The 21,488-nt window shown below is 37.8% G+C and overlaps 1 protein-coding gene across 14 annotated transcripts in view; it reads left to right on the forward strand.

Moving 5' to 3' along the window:
- The window catches only part of LOC127434465 (netrin-G1-like), a 148,206-nt gene extending 129,197 nt beyond the window's left edge, over positions 1-19,009 (forward strand). For 3 of the 14 annotated variants that reach the window (XM_051687253.1, XM_051687252.1, XM_051687254.1), the window contains exons 6-8: positions 5,801-5,968; positions 8,896-9,030; positions 13,586-16,910. In XM_051687253.1, coding sequence (XP_051543213.1) covers positions 5,801-5,968; positions 8,896-9,030; positions 13,586-13,839 — 557 coding nt within the window. In that variant the 3' untranslated portion in view covers positions 13,840-16,910. Of the gene's footprint in view, positions 1-2,563; positions 2,609-5,800; positions 5,969-7,220; positions 9,031-13,585; positions 16,911-18,112 lie in introns of those variants that run through there. The other 11 variants (XR_007896050.1, XR_007896049.1, XM_051687261.1 and 8 more) reach the window with 11 other exon arrangements.
- Positions 19,010-21,488: the final 2,479 nt, after the last annotated feature.

Here is a 21,488-nt window from a genome sequence, read left to right on the forward strand (position 1 = left end):
CACATGCATCACTTTTCCTGGGTCCAGGACAAATATACACCTTTACTGTTTGGATAAATTGTATGCACTTTGTAACATATCATAGATTAATGCAATAATACAGCACAAATCAAATGTTCAATAATTAAATTTAAATTATTAGCAAGTAAAGTCTAATTTACAACTGTTAATTTCTATTGAAAATAAATCAGTTGGGTCACAAAAGGTATTAAATTATAGTACTAAAAGTAATGCATTTAATCAGAAATGAATGTCAGACCAAGTGGACACCCCCCACCCCTTTCCTGAAGTGTGTTTTTTGTTTGGCTGTATAGCATGGCCTGTGCTGCATCATCTCTGCATGTGCTTGCTCCATTGTTTCTTATTCAGATGTCAAACCACCCTCCAACATGCTGTACCATGAACATACATTCACTATCCCTCATGGTGAATTTATTACTCCTCCAGCCAGAACGACACAAAGAGGAGACATTCACAATGCCGCCAGGGTCCCGAACAGCTTTTCTGAGATGTTTCTTTAACATCAAAACAGAAATGAATCCATAAAAACTGTCCTCTGACCATGACTATAGCAATTACTAATATTGTGCTCTCCCCTTTTACAAAAACTACAGAGAGATAGAGCGAGAGCGAGAGAGAGCTTGTAAAAAGTGACCTTGAGGTTGGAGATGTCATACCCGAGCCTGAAAAAGAAAACACAAAAGTTTTCTCAGAGTTGCTTGAGGGTAATTGAATTCTTTATTGACTTTTCGCAAATCTATTCCAAGTTTATTAAGCCTGCCAGAATTGCCCTAATGCAGGCATTAGAGCAAAATTTATATTTTAAGATGAGAGTTTAGCTGTACAGGTTTCCATTTCATTACTGGGATGGCACTGATTAAAGACTGTCACTTCTCATTTATCTCACCTTTATCCAAATTTTCACTAACAAACACATTAATGAAGAGCAGATGCGATGAGCATCAGACCTGATCACTTGTTAATACTGAACACATTTTATATCACTAATAAAGCTCTCATTGTGGTCCTGTGGGTAGCATGATGCTGGCTCTTGATTGTGTCAGTGTCATGTAATATAACAAGAGAGGACAGCTGAATTTGTCCATAATTTTAAAGGCAGATCTCTTCCAAGCCAATAATGGCTCCACTGGTTGCCTATTGTTGAATGCCCATTCTCTGTGTCTCACTGGAAAAAAAAAATATATATATATATATAATAATAAAAAATTGACAAAACTTCCATAAAAAGGGCTGTGAAAAAGAAACAGTGCTTCTCTGATTATTAGATTAGTTTGATGAACAGATGGGTCCAGATTGTGCACTTAATGCTTTGGCACTTTTACAATATTTGTGTTTGTTTTGAAGGATTTATTAGTTTACAAACTAAATCTAAAGTCTCATCACTTCTGGAAATAATTGTAAAAAAATATATGTTTGGGGGGGCTTTTAACAAGATTTATTGACAAAACAACAACAACAACAACATATTCTTCAATTGATGAGGTAATAGGCAGTAACTAATCTAAAGAAAGAGAAACACTTCACCCTTAATAATGTTGACACATCCTCAACTCACATTATATTATTAATCTTACAAGAATAATTATTTTAAAAATGTATTTGTCATCTTTAATTTCTATCATAAAATATTATCGGAGCTTGAACTGAAAACTCATAGTAATGTGAATGGAATTCCGGAAATCACATGGAAAAAAATAGTTATTTCTCTCAATGTGATTGGATAAAGAGGCCATTTCATAATAGGTCTATAAGATGGGTATCCCTCTGTCAGTATCTTGCGTGTGCATGCATTCTGAGTCCCCAACCACCTGGTGAAAAAAAAAAAAAAAACCTATGGTGTTATCAAATTCATGGACGTGTCCTCACTGGAATTCCTGCACCCTGTTCTTGTTTCACATTCCCACACACTTGAGGTCAACCACGAAGCAGCACATAAGGGACACAACCATATATGTGTTGGACAGAAGGAGCATTTGGTTTGGTCTTCTCGCTTTAGTGCTGCCTCTGAGATTGACAAGAGACTGCTCCATTCCCAGCCGTAATATTTCCGCCTCCTAGGAAATAATGAATTGTATGTAATTATGAGGATATTCCCATCAATTTATCACTTTGATTCTCAGTTTCAGACATGCATTTATGCTATTCTCACATCCAGAAACATACTTTAATTAATCACTGACTTAAAAATCAATATTGTAAAGATTACACGTGTGTGCACGTGTAACTGCACTGCACATCCTGCACTGCACAGTCCAGTGTCACTTTACTTCCAATAGACTGACATGTTTTCCTTTTATTTCTGTCAGCCTTCATTCCCATGTAATATAGAGTAAGCCACAAAACAGCTCAATTACATACAATCTCTGGACTATTGGTTGCTTGTTCTCATCGAGCATATCAGCTCAACTTTTTTATGACCTGATCTGGAGATGTGTGTAGCTGTTTATGTGTCCATGAGCCCATCCTGGACCTGTCTTAGTGCATCTGACATCCGACAGCCAGTGCATTCAATTAACTCCTGATTTCTCCTGCTTGCATGCAGTTCGGCAGAACATTTCATCTCTAGGTGTCGCTAACCGAAATCAAGGTAGGGTAAATTTTCAACTTGGATACAATTTCCTTTAAAATGACTCACAAATACTATTTTTAGGCTGCTATGAGTGAAGCAGATCCAACATAATGTAAGCTGGATGGCATCTACCTTATAGTCTTTTTTAAACGTTTGCTGTGTTATCCGAGTCTGACACATTCCAGATAGACAGTCTTTTTTTCTCCTTTTTTTCTCATTAACTTACAAGGTTCTGTCTGAAAGCAGCGAGATCCTTGAGTAATCTGCATTTCTAAAAAACAATGCTGAAGAAACAATCCTCCTTGCAAGCTGAACAGCTATAAAGATACACACATACAAATGACTTAAAGAATTATACCCTACATTTTTATTAGGCTTGGTGCTCATTTGGGCCCACTCAATCTTATACCATCCCGGCTGGGGTGAACTGAAGTTTTCATGGCTGATCAAGTTAACCCACTGCATAGATGAGAAAAGGCCTGAATAAACAGGGCTGCAGTTATACGGAATTGGTTGACAGAGGTCTTGGGTGTTAAGGTGGGCATTGGGGGTTGGAGGTTGATGAAGGACATGGTGCACATTGCACTATGAATTGATTTGTGACTGCATGATGAGCTGAAAACTGATTGTTCTGAGCCCTGTCATTCTGCTGTTGTGTGTGACTGGCAGTGGGAAGTAAGGATGTAAGCTTTATGAGCTCTCACGCAAGTAGCCTGGGAAGCTCAACAACTCTAATGCCAGCTGTGTATAGGGTGACCAGATGACCATGACAAAAAATCTAAACTTTTTTGGCAAAAACAGTATGCAATGTTCATACTGTCATTAAGAATTTCTGTTTGATTAAATAGTCATGTTTTTATTTAATTTATTTTGTTTGTTGTTTTTTGTCTTTTATTTTGTCCAGTAGCTCCTCAAGTTTCTTTGTCAACTGTTCCTTCTGTACAAGTTTCAAACAGTAAGAGAGGTAGGAGGACAATAATTCATATACTCTCACTACTGTGTTAGTGTATGCCATCCAAATTACAACCCCTCACCGCCACTCTTCCCTGAATGTATCCAGACTGAGCCCTGTATTAGAGGTCTGCATTCCCACGGAAATCCCACAGGACCTGTGGGACCGATTTGATTTCTTGCCACGCAGGATTAAATTTCTGAGTTGAAGGCAGTGGCGGGCAGTACGTCCATGAGTTGCGGGCGGGAGCGGGTGGCTAGAAAATAGCCTGAAAAATCAGATGTGGACATCTTTTTTTATTATTATTATTAATTAATGAATGCAAAAAGCAATAATTATTATTTTATTTTACAGCTAATTTAATTTCATAACAATAAGCAGAAAATGCAATGCAAAAATATGCACAGCACGTGCATCAAATTATCGAATATTTAAAACAATCTATGCAGATACTGTAGTCAACGGGGCTTTAGAAGAATGGCAGAGCAAAGCGAGGACACACTGTGTCATCAAAGGATGTGACATTCGGACTAGAAAATGGTCAGTTTAGTGTTAAGAAATCAACCTCATGCAAGTCAGGTCATCAAGTCAGGCATCACGTCACCATAGCAATAACAGAAAAAATTAAGTTTTGAGTTTTGTGTAAACTTGTCTATTTGTATGGCTTTTGCCCAATGTGGAAAACTAATCCGGGGTTGCAGTATCGAGAGCGGTCTGGAAGAAAATCACTGGGGCAGAGAGCGGGTGAACATGGAGAAAAATTCAGCTGGAGCGTTTGGGTGCATGATAGAAACTTGCGCTAATGGGCGGGTACGGGATGGAAAAAACAGTCCCTTGCAGACCTCTACCTTGTATTTCCAGTACTTGCATTGACCCGTCCCCTTCCTAGAGGCTGATTTTCCCTCTCCATTTGCATTGTGTCTTTTCCTCTTCATTGTTTTTATGATTACCTCGTTCCTGAATTGATATGTAAACTCTGTCCCATTCACTGACATGCCGAATGCTTTGGGGACACACTTCTTTAAAATTGTGAAGACAAAGATTCAACTTGATGACTCAGAGGGGAAGCATCAAATTCACTCTGTTGGGTTAAAGCATTGTATACAGTCAATCTTTTTGATCCAGGTTTGGATGAGAATATTGAATCTGATATAATTCCAAAGTGGCTGACATGCGAGAAGCCCTGTCTCTTTTATTGTTGGAGCAAGCCCTCTAAAACATTTTCCAGACAGAATGATTGACATATCCAGGCAGCTTTTGAGATCACTTTACAGGAGATATGTCTGTCTCACTCCTAAACTTGGGGGACAGGGGAAAAGGCTGCTGAGAAAGCCTGACCTCAATCCAGATCTTGATAATGAGAATCCCTCCATTTCTCCCAAAAGCCCAAGCATCCACTCTGGAGGGAATGGTGTGGAGGCATTATGAGCACTGCTGCCTGTCCATGACATGTGCAGGGCATGGATGAAGAAGATTTCCCAGACCTGTTGGGTTGGGGGCACTGGGCAGTTAGTTGACCAAGTCTCTGTGAGTTAGGGTGAACGCATCAGTTTGTTATGCAAAGAGCAGTGTCCAAACATTGAGATTCAGCTTCATGTCCTGGATAAACGTTGTTTGTTTCTTTGAAGACTTTTGGGATTTTTGGGGACTTTGTGCTATTTTTCATTTTGGAGCTGACAGAATCAATACTGAAAAAAATCTTTGTCTTTCATTTTATGGCAGTAGTTCTGTGGAGAGGATGCAGTTTGTGTACCCATTTTAGACATAAGAGGTTGTTATTTTGGGGGGAATAGAAAATTTAAGCCATTGTTTTATTCTCATGTTTCAAAGTTCCAGCTCCTTCAGTGCACCTTTCCATAATTTATTTCAGACAACTCCCCATGAGCAATAGATCAAAATACACGTGGATGTAAATTTCAAACTGCATGTGCACTCGCATTCTGCCAAGGTTGAAAATTACATCTGCTCGTGTTTTATTTGTACCCCGTCGTATCCATGTAACATTCCTGTTCTTATTTCCTCTCTATCACTGTGGTGTGCTCGAGGCAAACTCTCTAATAACAACACCGCTTCTCCATTCATCTTATGGTGATCTTACATCTAACACTGCTGGCTGCATCCATGACAGTGCCTGCCACCTTTCTGCTGTTTCAGACCATCCAAACCTCGCATGCCATGGTGCCCCTCTTCTGCAGCACTGCCGCAACTCGAACACACTTACCCTAAACACAGCCCCATCTCTCTCCCCTTTATGCAAGACTGTGAATGCTTCAGTCACTCCAATCGCTGCAGTTACATCGAGGTGCTAAACACCGTCATTTGCGTGAGCTGTAAGCACAACACTAGAGGGCAGCACTGCCAGCTGTGCAAGCTTGGATACTACCGCAATGCCTCAGCAGAGCTGGACGATGAGAATGTTTGCATAGGTCAGTCCTCCAGCACTCCCATCCACAAACATGGCTTATCACATATCGCACACTCCCCAAATCTGCCATCTGGCCTTCCCTTCTATTGCTCTATCATACTCCAACCCTTCCCTCCCTTCTGTGTGTTTGTCCATCCCTCTGTTGTCACCCGAGTCTCATCATGCATGCTTTTGTGCGTCAGCAAAATCACATCAATCCACATCTCTCCAGTTTTGACTGTGGGCAGACAAACAACCAACAAACTGGCACGTCAGGAATGTGACATGATGATCCATGGAAAATTATGACAGAACACATTGTAGAAAAAAAATTGTCCCCATCTTAATTAGTGTTATTTTTAATGTTTGATTGTACAAAGCCACAGCTTTACACTTCCATCTAAAGAGAGCAAAGAAATTGAGCGAGAGCAAAGATAGAGAGTGAGAGCAAAGATAGAATAAAGAAAATTACTAACTAAAAGACGGAAAAAAAGGAAAGAAAGAAAGAGAGAGAAAAATTCAGACAAGAAAGTCAGACAGGTGTCACAGTGAGGTAAAGGTGATGTCTGCCATCACACTTCTATAGTGAGATGTCTAGGAGGACTATCACCCACAATAAAAGGTGCCGCATGCTGCATATGTCACTCTAGAAAAGAGAAAGCGAGAGAGAAGGAACAGAGTGAGAGAGGCGTCTAGAGGCAGATCACGGCTTTGTGACTTACACATACATCTTTAGGTGTTACAGGTCACAGACTCTGACCTTCACCTCAACCTAGCAATATCTGTAGTCACAGGAGGGCCACAGAACTGTCAAAATATGTGAAAAGTGCATTGTGGGAGAGGTTTATGTTAGTGGTTTAGCAAAGCATTAATAATTGATAAGCATAAACGTATTTTGCTTTTAAATGAAATGTTTTTAAAAGCACCAGCTATAAAGCAAAGCCTAAAGGTTATATTCACATGTATAAAGAGTTCTTCTCAGCAGCTGTGGGTGTCTGAAAATAGTCCTTGCATTTATTTTGAATAGCTGAAGGAGCATTCCAAAGGAATGATTAGTGTTTCTCATCATAACAGTTTGGTATAAGAATCATACATGCCATTCCACAAGAGTTTAATGCTATGCAACCAAGTTCTTAAGAGAAACCACAAGTGAATTTATGAGATTCTTTTTTTTAATTTATTTTTTTATTGTAAGTTAATATTTAAAATGTTGCAATACATTATACCTCTCAGTAGCTCAAAATCTGCAGAAGTTATTCGTCTTTTCTCTGTAGACATCCCGGAGATCCAGTTTTTGAATGGCTCTTGGTAGCACCATGAGAGGAACCAGACCCTGGTTAAGGATTTGGGTTTGTTGCCCAAATGTCATTAGGTCTAATGCTCTCCATGACCTGGAGAGAATCTGACGTCATAACAATTAAAGTCAACATGAAATTAGAATGAACCTCATTTATTTTCATAATAAACATTGTGCAGGATTCATTAGTGCATGTTATTCCAAAGGAAAAACATTTTTTTTCCCTAACTGTTCATTAAAGGTGCACTCAGTTTCTGTTCATGTCATCTTGGACTTACACTGACACCTAGGGGCATGGATGTAGCATTATTCAAACCCAATAGTTTTCAGTCAAAATGCCATTGGAGAAAGTCACTATTCACTGTCAGCTATAATTAATGTAATCCACAAGTGAAAGTGTCTGATAACAGGGCGGTTACTGAGATTGAGTGCTAGTCATGTGAGCTAGTCAGCTGGTCATGTGATCCTAACATGGCAGCCACCATGAGGGGACCCTCTCCACGTAGATTTAAACAGCTTTTTTTAGGTTACTCATATAACTGGAGTCTTTGTCTCATGTGAGTCTTTGATTTTGTATTCGTACATGTATATTTCAAAATTCATTTTTTTTTTTTTTAGGAGTAAAACTTTTTTTTTAATGAGAAAAAAAAAATACTGAGTGCACCTTTAAAATTGAATAATTGCTCTTACTCTGAAACCATTTTTTATTTGGCTGATATCACCTACAGAAGGCCAGTTAATGTTAACCAATAGCCAAATTGCTAAATTGCCTTAACCTTTAATATATTGAAATAATATATTGAACAAATAATGCTAGATTTGAAAAAGAAGCGTTATCATTGGGATACGTCACAATGCTCTTGATGGTGAACTAGACCTTCAGTCTCCACATCCTGGATTAAAAAGCCTTTTAAAAAGTGAATGGCGGTTGTGTTTCAGGATCCAATCAATTCAAGATGGATAAAATCTTCTGTCCTGTGTTATATCTTGTTGAAAATACTGTTTAATTTGGAAATATGTCACATTATGATACATAAATTATATGTTACATTATGATACGTAAATTATAAGTATTCAATTTTAATGCACTTGTGGATTGCAAATGGACTGGATAATCAGGACCCCTCCACCATGTTTCTGTCTTTTTGCTGTTTTGTATGTTTCTTCATGCCACAAATTTTGCAGTATATAAAAAGTTGTATTTTGTATTTTTATTTTTTTATTATTTTTTTTTTTTACAAGAAAATGATTATTCCGTACAATCATTCAGTAAAGGCAGTAAAGGTTTGCATCGCCCTGCATTTCTTGCATTATGGGACTTCCAAGAAGTTAAACATTCACAAGCTTACGTTTCCCATGCTAAAGTAAGTGCCATTGTCTCCATTTCCACTCTCCCTCACCTTTCCCAGCTAATGCTTCCCATTTTGTTACTTTGAAATGGTAGACGTGAGGTAAATATTCAGTTAAACTGCGGTTATAAATATGTCCTTTGTAGACTAGGAATGTGCATGGAGGCAGCAGAGGCCCATTTTGAGCCGAAAATGCTGTTTGTGTAGAAAACAGAGGGATATTATTCATGAGCTGATCTAAGAGGCTAAAGACCGCAGACCCCGTCTCTCCACTGTGTGTATGTGTGTGTCTTGTTTCTACAGACTGTAATTGTAATCCCTTTGGCTCAGACTCTGATCGCTGTAATGGCACAGGATATTGTAAATGTAAGGAGGGAGCGACAGGGGCTAAGTGCCACGAATGTCTGCCAGGATATTTGTGGGACAATGGCTGCAAATGTAAGTAGAACATCCACCCAATCTGCAGCTTCGGTCCCTTGCTATCTTTCTTTCACTCTCTCCCCATTCTCCCTCTCTTCCTCCTCTCTCTGTTTGAATGCAGCTTGGTTTGCCAAATCACTTGGAAAAGAACTTGGGACTGAGATGCATCAGAGGCTTAGTCACACCTGTTATACTTCCTTGTTAGTGGTTTAGCAGCAGATCAAATTTTTGAGGGTATTACCATCATTATTATTTTTTTATTATCATTGCTATAAGTTATATAATTATTATATAATTATTGTAGAATTTTCCTGAAGCACAGTGCTACGCAGTGTAAACAAATCTCGGTGGGATTTTATGCATGTGTATTTGCATTGATTCTAACCCAAGACCTGCGAGAATGTGCGCAGATGAAAGCAGACAGCTGAGCTAATATTTGGAGTTAGCAGAATGTTTGACAGCTATGCTAATACTGCGCTTTGTTTTCTGGCTGTTTGCTGTTATGGCCACACTGTAATGGCTGGTGCTTCTTTCTTGGCTTCAAGCATTGCAGTTAAAATAATCTGCAGGTCAAGCATTGATTTGTATTCTCTGGTATGTGCTTCGATGTGCTTCCAGCATCAAAGGTCAACATTTACCGAAGCCTCAGATAACACAAAGGGACGTTGAGTCAGAATGAACAGGAAGCTGTGTGTAATAATGTGAGATTCTGTAAATATGTGTATTTGAGTCCAGAGCTGCTTTGAATACAACAGCATGAGGCTGATTTATGCCACCTACGATAGTGTGAGAAGCAGAAATTCACACCCTCACCTAAGTCTAGATAAAAGTAAACCACAATGTTTGGTGCAACTGGTGACAAGTGTCAAATACTCCCTTTACAGTCTGTTCTGGGAGATGCACTAAAAAAAAGATAAAGAAACAAGATGTTAATGACTCACACCAGTAGTTTATACAGTATACATATCCATCTCCCACCAGCATGCAGAGGGTGCAAGCATTACCATGTAACTGTGGCCAATGGTATGCAAGATGATAAAGCACAATAACCATTTTAATTTGATGTTGTTATCAACTCAACAGCATTTTGTTGGATGTTCTAGACAAGGAATTTAAGCTAACATTCCTCTCATGATTGCAGAAAGTCCCAAAGGCCAAGACATCTGTGCAAAAGCATGAAATCTTAGGCTCTTTTCCCAGAATTCGTCCATCATACAGATTTTAGTGTGCAATTAAAGCTTAAATCTTTCTTCAAATAAGCATTTTCTTCCCAACTCACCATGCAATCACCGCTGTCCTCGATAAATATTATCCCTCTTATCAAAAGCAAACCCAATAAATTGCTCAATTTATTCTCTTATTAGGCTTTATTTAAATGCCAGCAAATTGTAAACATGCAGGATTGAAAGTGATCTATGCATGTTTTTCTTGCTCATGACACAAAACGAGAGCATCAACCTCCAAGAGCTATGAAAGGATCTTCTATTGCTCTCTTAAAATAGGTGCTCATATTTATTAGCTCAAAATGCCTTCCCAAGTATAGACTCTAGAGAGTGTGGTGTAGGCTATAGAGGTTAAACTGTTTGTAGGAATTGAGCGATGTGTTCTCATCCAACAGCAGAGTAAGGAGAGTAAATAGTTTCCATGCCCCCCCATCCCACCCCAGCATTGGAAGGTAAAGGTGTTTGTTAGCAGCCATAAAAGTCATAAATCAGTGATGGGGCTTTTCTTGCCTCAGCACATTTTCCTGGTCATCAGGGGGACATCAAACTGAGGAGACAGAAAGAGTTGAATACACAGGGTGAACCAAAAAGACCCAAACTCTTGAGAGATGCATTACCTCCAAAAACTGTGCCACTTTATAGTCTTTCTTCAGATGAGGCACAATAACACTCTTGCCAAAGCACACAGCTGTGGAAAAGGTAATCAATTCATTCGCTCTCTTTCCCTCAAAAGAGGAGTTAAAAACTCTTTCCAGAAACACAGTCCAATCAGTCGATATGTCCTACACTCGAGTTTAAAAAGAATTACATCTAGCCTATAAAGTAACATCTGGGCAACAGGCAGATTTAAGAGCACAAAAACTTAGATCCAGAAGCATTTAATCCGTGAAGCCCTTTTCTAAACAATATGCTTATTTTTATCTTATGATTCATTAATTATTTATTATTTCTAAAAGGGCAAGCTAGATAGGGTAAAAATGAGCTCATAGAAAGACATTTGATGGTATTATTATTAACGTCTTCTATGTTATGATTACATCTGAGGCCCAGGAGTAAAACATGCCAGTCTAATTTAATTTTTTATTACTTTAACCAGCTCACCACCAGATAACATGTAAAAGATTTTTAATATGGGAAGAGAGAGCATTAGAAAAAAGTAAATCACATTATTCCCCTACACTTACCAAACCGTGTTTGATAGGTAATTGTTCCAGGACCTGGACATTTCTTTACATTTGGATACTGATACTTACAAAGACCCTCATTCATAAACATGAGCGGAACTTATTTCTGTATGTCAAGCGTAAAACCATTATTAATTAAATTATTACTTGCGACAACTTATTTAAGAATTATGTTATGAACGATTTATACTCTAATGTGGTTTGCTTGTGTTTCATGAATGTGTTTATGAATTTTTATATCATAATGTACATCAGCCTTCTTGTGTCCCACTGGTACACCAGGAAAAGTCCTGACTCTCCTAATGGACAATCTGATCCTGGCAGTGTCTATCCAAGTGTAAAGAAATGTATGGGTTCTGAAACTACAGTCTAGGTGTTATTACCAACAAATATTATCATGTTCTATCTTCATGCCTGTTATTCAATGATAATCCAAATAGCTTGTTCGTCTTGAACGTACAATGTCTGAATGTTGTTTTGTGGTAGAGTGTGGGTTTTCACCATGCAGGGAACGATTGATCTGCACTGTAAAAAGACTCGGCAGTGATGAACATGGGGAATTATGGACACAAACAGGGGCTCATTTTTCCCTGACTCAACCATAAAGCCCGTATCCACACAGGAGATGGAGAGAGAGGCTGGTAACCATGTAGTTCGGCCAGCTCCCCAATCAGCCTGTTATGACTGCGAGAGTAACACCACCTCTCTCTATCATCCAGCTCTTCCTGTCAGCTCAGTCCATCCAAAAATAGCTCTGCGACAGTCATTAATATTGCCTTGTTGAACCGTTACACAGCAGTTGATCAGAGTGGTCAGAGTTTGTTACTTAAATAATTATTTTCTAATGAGCAGGTTTACAGTGTTTTTCCAGCTTTCACAAAAATGGGCATGGCGTGTTCATCAGTTTTTAATTTGTCTCTCTTGGTTTGTTAGTTTGCACTGGAATTTGTTTGCCTGCAGCTTGCTCAACAGCTTGCGTCCAAAGGGAGCACGTCTGGCCTTGGTGTCCCTCTTGTTAAATGTACCAATGCCTGAAACGCTGATCCACCTGAGCGGGCAGTAGCACCATCACAGGAGGCAAAACTCACGTCATTGTCAGGGATTTGTAGAAAATCACGTGAATGAGTGTTAAGGAGTTCAGGTTAATGGCAGTGCTGAGGTCCCTTGAGACAGACATATTCTTGATTTTTTTAAAAACCCAACAAAACAAAACATATTCTTATGACAACAGGTGAAATCGTAAAATGTCGTGCGACTTGGCTCATATTAATAGGTATAAATTTATGTCCATAGAAACCAACAAAATTAATTTCAAATTTATTAAAAACAAGTTTATTTTAAGAAAGGAAATGTCTCTTAACAAGTTTGATTACTCATTCCATATTTATTTATGCAATGCAAATGACTGATGTATGTCATTAACCTGTTATATGCTTCCTTTGTTGCATTTCAAACCTTGATGTTTTCCGCCGTCCGTGGTACACAAATGTTTATTTTCCAATAAAAATCATCGTTAAATAATAGTTAGGTTTAGGCTTTGGCTAAGAGTTTAGACCTTATGCTTAGATTTAGGTTTGGGCTAGGGGTTAAACATTGTTTGTTGGTTCTTTTATTTTTCCCTATGTGATTAATAGTCATACAGTTTTGTATGAGTCAACTTTTGATTTGGCCTTCTCATACAATTGTTAAGACTTGTCAAGAGACTGGGTTGAAAGAAACACTTTAAAGCCCAGAGATATTTATTATTATTATTATTATTACATTATATGCAAACATTTTGTATGATTATACAGTTATATATAAAGGGCACTTTATTAATGGAAATGGAAGAGAAAATTGATGACCAAGGAGCAAGGATGCCAAGTAAATATTTTAAATGTGTGTATTCAAAGCTTTCAAAGCAAAGAGTTCAATTATCTATGCAACTAATTTTCAATCAATATTTTTCACTTATGACTTTCTATTAATAATGATATTAAGTTTACTACTTGTGCTGCATTTCAATCAATACTTTGCCTGAACTTTGTATTGACTATTTATGTCTATTTTCAGCATTATATGAATATATGATATCTCATCCTAGAGCGCTATGTAATCATAGAAGTGTTCATACTTGTTTGGCTGTGTGTGTGTCTTCTACTTACCCTCTTCCTCTCATTGCCACAGCCCGGGTGTGTGACAACGAGCTTCTGCGTTGCCAAAATGGTGGCGTATGCGTGAACAACGTCCGTTGTCAGTGTCCTCTAGCATACACCGGCCTGCTGTGTGAGAAACCCCGGTGTGAGAACGAGCCAGGGGGTTGTGGCGACTCAGACTCGGGCCAGGCCTCTCACCGCCCCCCTGCGCTGATTCTGCTTTTGCTGCTGTCCGCCCTGGGTCCCGTACTGCTCGTAGAGATCTGCTGGATGACAGTCCTTTGAGAGGCAGATCTCCAAATATCCAGCTTTTTCTGTATGAGCAGCGCACCAGACCCACCGACACTCGGCTGGCCATGTGGAATGTGCCCAAATATCAAAGTGAAATTTGAGAGGATTACAGACGAAATACAATAAATAAATATGTCAATAAAAATAGTATTTATACAAATTGATTACATATAAAAGTCTAAAAGTAAAAAAAAAAAAAAAAAAAATTGTTTATAGAATTTACCTGAGCATATGCTTCATGAAGCAAATAAGAGGAAGTAGAGACATGAACTAAGCCATAGATACTCACTCCCCTACCAGAAAGAGCGTGAAAGGGAGCGGAGCGGACAGACTCATCCCTTTCCTCCCTTTATCACCACGGCACCAGGAGCTGTGTTCTGCCAGCGGCATGTACAAGTAAAGCAGGCTGCCGCCCTCACCTGAGCCATTTTGGGTATCATGTTGGCTAGACTGCTTTCAGCTATTTTGAAACTGAGCAATGGGGAAACTGTCTGGATTATGTGAACTAAAAAATAAAAACAACATAAAAATAAAGATAGCAGTATTAATGAAGAGAGAGACTCATGGAAAGAAACAAAAGCATTCTTTGCTGTCAGTGCATTGTGGATGTAAGGGAATCTATTCATACTGTCACATCTGATCTGCTTTCGAAATTGAGCTTGTCCCACCAACACCACCACCACACCCAAACCCAACTCCACCTTGACCCAATCCCCCCCCAAAAAACAAAAAACTTTAGAGTGTCCTTTGTGTCAAGAGCCCGTCCCTCTTCAACCCTGTGCTTTTGGGAATGTTATTCTGTAACCCTTGCTGGTTGAATTATATAATTTTTTTAACTTTTTTTTCTTTTTGTTCTGCGTGATGTTAGTCACACTCATGTGGTACACCCCCCCCCCCATTCCCACACCCCAAGAAATATTATTAAAAAAACCCATAACATTTCAAATGTGACAGACTGCTGAGGCCACAGTGAAATATGTATGTTTTCACCCAAACAGATGAAGTGCTTAGACAGTCATCAGTGTATTTAATTTTTGTATTAATACAGAAGTTATTTTCTTGACAGAGTAAAAATAATGTAGAACATATACTTTTTTGTATTATTGCTGAAATGTGTTTAAGGGCAACATTTTAGTGCATTCAATCAAGGTGCAAAACATCTGAGGTTTCATTTTTTTTTTTTTTTTTAGTTGGATTGTATGTTTTCCTAAAGTATATTGACAACGTGCTGGCATCAAAGAATATCAGTTTACATACAGTATATATACTGAAGTGTAAAAAAAGAAAATCACACCAAAGGACATTCTAAATGTTTTCTTGTTGCTTTAACACTAAAATTTAAGTGAATAAAACTTTAAAAAATACTTTATGTTGCTGTGTTATACTGTTTTGTATCTCTTTTTATTTCAAAATTGTGGTGAATATAAATGAGAAGTTTGTTTCTGCATTGAAAACACAAAATGTCTAACATGCATATAAATTGCATACTTTGCAGAACAGTGGAAAATGCTTTAAGCCTCAGAATTTTTTGCACACCATTTATCTTGAATTCAATACAGTAATGATTTGTTTCAGGGAAACGCATTATCGGAAGGGCAAAATTAAATATTAACAGCCATTGATTTCTCTTTGAGAGCCTGTTTTATGGAGTTGGTCTTGCATGTGAGTAAACTGCCCATCTATCGCTCAGTCTTGTTTTAAACAGAAACTTTAACAGCCGTTTTCACGATTATAGACTGTAGTGACAACACAGGCCTGCTAAATGATTCATTTTCTAAGGAGAAGCCTCTCCTCTGCTACAGTTCATTAGTAACTGGATACTGATTTATGAATCCATGTATTTCGTTTCTGTGTGTTTGCTTAGGAAAAAGGAAATGTTGTTTTAGATATGTTTTTATGTTATGTTTATAAACCACAATTCTATTTAATATTTCATCTTGAAATGGTGACCAAATAACCAGTAACCAGGCTGTTTTCAATTATGTTGGGATGCCACTTTAGGAAACTGATAGCACAATATATATTTTTAGAGATCTTTTACTTATTAACAATGATCTGCAATTGGTTATAGAAAACTAAATTTGTCATCTTTAGTCTGACTCTTGGTAAAGAATAACCAATGTTGAGCTCTGTGTCTCCCCTGACTGTTGTTCAGTCTGTTCTTAGCCAGAGGAGATCAGCAGCTCCCTTATTAGTGCTTGATGTCAGCCTGGGACATGAGGTGCTGTGATGAGGAGGTGCCAACAGGGCATATGGATCAGGGCCTGTGGCATAGGAGAAAATAACTCAGTATGGCTAGAGTAAAGTTCTGATGAGCAGTCTGCAGACCAAATACAGTAACTTGCATCTTTATAACAGAGGAATAGTTGGCCCCAGTACGATTTTTTATCCAGCCTCCGCCCACCTCATTCATGCAGCTGAGAAGAGGAGCCCTCTGGTTTTATACAGTTTTAGGCTAATAATCTCTTTGGATGTGCTATAGAGTGCAACAGTACCTGCCCACTTTTTTAGCCGCCTTGGTTCCGGTAGTATTTTTCCCATTTATTTATTTTTTTTACATTTTCAGTAGGGATTTCTGTAAGATTTCTAAGCCATGAACCAAGCCAACCAGCTCCAAAGTGAATCACATTACAAACATTGATTTGAAGTGAAAAAGTATTTGAAAATCGGACAAAACAATTACGGTAAATGACTGTGACTTTCCTCAAGGAATGAATTACAATACCATGAAGCATTGTGAATTAAATCATTGAATTAAAAACAATAACCAAAATGAAACCTATTATTTAGTTTTATTAAGTTGTTGATAATAAGAATAGGAACAATATACTTTAATTGTATTGGAAAATGTTAAGTTATACAACTATAAACAGTATAAGTTGTTTGAGAATATTACTGTAGCTGACCGACTCGTTTGCGTCATTCACCGTGCATCATTGGAGTGGGGGAGGTTTGTTTGCTGCTATTTTCTGATTGGTGGATCTTTTCTCTTGAGCAGCAAGGCAGCTCTTAACCAGAAATTGCACTGTTAAACATTGCAAACATTTATTTTATTTTTTTTAATAAAATGACTGATGTTTCAACAGGGGCATATACCATCGATTGACAACCTCAGACCTTACCAGAGGTCTGCATTTAAATGTTTATAAGTTATCATTCAAAATGTATTAATTTATGGAGAAAATGAATGGAATTTTTACTTCTAGACCTAGAATGTTGTGCTTTATTAAGTATATGGCCCTACAGTCACACTAACAAAAATTGAATGACTGTGCCCAATTTCAGATGCAATAAAGTAAGCTGAATAATAGTTTTAGAAAGGCTGTTGTTTGTGTTTGGTTTCATATTTGCAATTAATTTGAAATTGTTTGAAATTTCTTTAAAAGAATACATGGGTAGCTGACACGAATATTCACGCAATGACAGCAGTGCCCTGTGGTGTGACATCCTATACCCTATATAAAACTGTTTTAAAAAGACATTTGTTTGTAATCCTTGTATAATTATCATAAAAGTGTGTTGTTGTTGTTTTTGTTTTTTTTACCTCATACTAATTAAATGACTATATGGCATTTTTATACTTTTAACAAATAATTTCTCACACTGCAGGTCTATTAAATTAAAGTACCCAAAATATATGCTTTAAGCAAATATATACATTTTAACCTAAAGTCCTGATGATGTAAAATACATTTTAAGGACACGATATTGGTGAACTACACAAACAGAATAACTTGACAAGAGAGTGTCCAGAGACCCAAATGCATGCTTTTGTTTTCATCTTATATTTGTTCCCTGGCCAATTAACTAAGTGGTAGAGAGTGTGTACATGTGTGCTGTATTGGTTCAGAGCTTCAACCTTGTCTTTATCAAGGCAGACATATGCTACACTGACAAAGAGAATAAACAATCCAGTGTATGTACTCGGCAAATCCACTGTGTATTCAACAAAATTTGTGAACCAGTCCAACAGCAGTCTCAGCCAAAATCAGCAGCATCATTTCCATCATGCACTCCTGTTTATTGGAGGAAAGGATATTCCTTATTGTTTTCTATAGAGATCTTTGCCAGTAAGTGTTTTTCATTCTGCATTTCTCCCTGCTTTTCTTTTTTCTTCTACTTCTTAAAACAATGTGTCAAAATATACTTTGCATCTGGAGTTAATACTGCCCTTGAAAAAGGCAGTCTATTTATTTTTAAATCAGCTTTTCCATTTGTTAGGTAGTTCAGCTTCAGTAAACGTGGATGTTTTGTTTTTTTACTACAGGCACATCAGCTTTTCTATTGATAATGTGAATGAAAAACGGAGTTGACTGATCTCAGCAGCTTACTGTTTGATTACTGGATGTGACTTTTAAACATTTTGCAGGTAATTTTTCACTTTTTCAGGTAATATCACAATGGTACTAGAAATGTATCTATTATTATTTGTACTGATGTCATACATACTTTATAATAACTGTATTGCACCAAGAAAGAATTCAGAAGGACACAACAATCCTGTTGCTAACCACTGAAGACTATACGATTCTGGAACGACCCCTTTGATGTGATAATGTCACGAAACAGCAACACAGAGGAAAAGTGAACCAAGGTTACCTACAGTAGATTTAAGAACTGCCTGAACACAGACAACGGATGGGCTTCGGTAAGATCATTATCCACCATTCAGAGTCTCTCTTTTCTTCCCACAACAAAAGCTCGAATTTGGCTGTGCATCTGAGCCCTTCTCCTGAAGGAGTAATGGTGATATAGTTCCCTGTGCCATTAATGGGAAAACCTCTGCAAAAAACATTGGCAACCATGTACTATTAAATGGGAGAAAACACTGCGTTTTGGTATTTGGCTGCATGAGGACATTCATTAGTCAGATTCAATAGAATGGAGAGTCTCCATTGTGCAAAGAGCTTCTGTAGCACAAAGCAATACGTGACTTCATGTTAGCACGCTAAAGGTAAAATATTTCAATGTAGTATAGCACAGTGAACGTATGGCACATGCGTCAATGGAACAGCATCGGAGAATCCTGAAGGTCACACCATTGTGGAAATGTAAATCAGTTTTTGAGATTGTATGGCATGAAATTCACAAGTGTTATGAATAATATCTGAGTTGTAGCATCATGAAGAATATTATTAAAATAAAGAAAAAATTTAATAAAACAATGGGGAAGATCACAAATGTTTTGAATGTTGAGTCACTTTTCACCAGAAACATATTTTCAGTTTTATGCACTTGGGAAAAAAGGAAAGCATTGAAATCTGGGTCATCAAACTCATTTAAGGTTGTGAACTGAACTGGACTGGATTAAGCGCCATCATAAGCGGACTGAAATTTTAGAAAAACAAAACACGATTTTTATTTTTATAATTTTTTTAATATCATGCACTGCAATCAAAATAATGTATTTACAAAAAACCTGTGTTGCAAATGTGTTTCTTTAACTTTGCCTTCACTTTATCATATAACAAAACAAATAAAATGTTGTTTAACAAAACTTAATTTTGTGTCATGACAGACATGACCAAAAGTAAAGATTTGCAGTTGCAGTCAGATGTTTATTCAGTAACCACTTTCTGATTCAGTGAGTTTATTCAGTGAAGAATTCATCAGACTTGTACACACATGCAGCGACTTCCAGCGACAAAGCGACTAGTTCTCATTTATTTTCAAGTAGATCTGGCAACACGAGCGACGGTGACCACAGGCGACTAGATGTGGGCGTGGCAAGCGACACACAAAGTTGAGAAAAGTTTAACTTTATAGCTTTAAAACTTTTCAAATGAGGAGTGACTTTCAAGAGAAGGGTATAGCTGCAGGCATTTCTCCAAAAAGGGGTGGTCGCTCCAAATTGCCATTGAAGATATAGGGAGCCCCTTACCTAACCCTTTCCCTAACCTTAACCGTGAGTGGATGTGACGCTCCCTTTTAGAGATGGTGCAACCCCCTTTTGGAGTAACCCCATCCTCTTTTGGAGATTCTGCCCCCATTTGGAGGCCTCTGGCCTGCAGCTATACCTACTTGACTTTCAGGAGCGACAACCAATAGGAGTGAAGAGGGTATCAGTGGCGCCCACGTCACCAGTCTCCTTTGAGATAATGGAGTTGAGTGCAGGCAAGACAGAGGAGAAGTTTCTGTGAGCGATTCCACTGTTTGATTTGTCTGTAACCACATACATGAATATATATATATATATACACATTTTGTATTTATTTTTGTATTTATTTTAATAACTGTGGAAAAGAAATTGTCGGCAGTCTGAGTGACTTTGATTCGTACATTTGATAGATCGTTCATCTCATTAATGAAATTATGCATTGAGCACTGCTGCTGTTCAAATTAAAACACCATCCCCTGTAGAATGTTCCTTTTTAGGAACAAATGTTTTTTTATAATTTTCCTTGTCAATTTAGAATGGTATCTTAGTTTTACTGGCAAAATGCCTCAATTGTGTTCAGATTTTCAAAAGATATATCCAGACGTGCAGTCCACCAATAATGTTAGAGTGACAGCAGTAGGAACGCCCACTAGCAACTTCACAGTACAGAGAATAGCGACACAAAGCGATAAAGACGCTGCATGTGTGTATGTGGCGTAACTCGTAAATTAATGGGTCATTTGGAGCGATTCATGAAAAGAACATGCTCGTAAGATTCAGTTGTTTGTGAATATGATTACACACTGTTTTTGAGCAAACACAACACAACAGAAAGACATGTTTTTGGTGTTATTTCACAGTACATGCTTTTTATGTCATCACATTTAATTCAGACTATATATTTTTTTTCTGCCATGACATCATTACATGATAGGCGTAAAACTTTAAGTGGGGAAAATCACTTAGTACACCCTTAAAGAGTATTTAAATGGTAATCTAGCATGATTTTTATTAAAATCTAGTTCAATTATCTATAGTGCTATCATTACTGATGATTTTTTGGTGAAACAGCCTGGAATGCTGCACATGTTCTACCCTTAATGGTTTACATTAATTATAGCCTAGATTATTCACCACAAATTCATTAAGCCACTGACCTCCATGTGGCAAATGCATACAAATAAAAATATTCCCTGGCACGGACCTATCCCTGGGGCAGAGGCAGGTGTATTACTGAAGATTATTCTTGCCATTTTCCAAGTTTTTCACACCTCTCCAGAATACAAAACTCAGTCAGAGATCCAAATATACAATAAAATATATTGCTGTGTATCATTCTCTCTCTGTCTCAGAGGCATACAAACAAACACACACACACACACACACACACACACACACACACACACACACACACACACACACACACACTGACACCATCAGCAGCATTGCTGAAGCATATTTTCTCTGGCAGTGGGGAAATAGACTTCTTTTGCAGCATGGCCAAGATAAACTAAAGATGTAATGCATTATTTAGACCTACGGCATGCCCTTTCCAGCAGTAGATAAGCAAGAAGTGTAAACACCAGACACTGTGGATGTAATTTCAATGGATGGACACGCACATACAGACACACACACTCATAATTTTTAATAACAATGCAGTTTCCTCACATTTGGATCAGGGATAGGACTGTACAATTGAATACTCTTCTTACGCATAAACTACACATCTCAGCAGAGTAACTACTTTAATACTCAATCTGGT

Source organism: Myxocyprinus asiaticus, chromosome 44 (assembly GCF_019703515.2).
Source record: "Myxocyprinus asiaticus isolate MX2 ecotype Aquarium Trade chromosome 44, UBuf_Myxa_2, whole genome shotgun sequence".
Lineage (NCBI taxonomy): Eukaryota > Metazoa > Chordata > Actinopteri > Cypriniformes > Catostomidae > Myxocyprinus > Myxocyprinus asiaticus.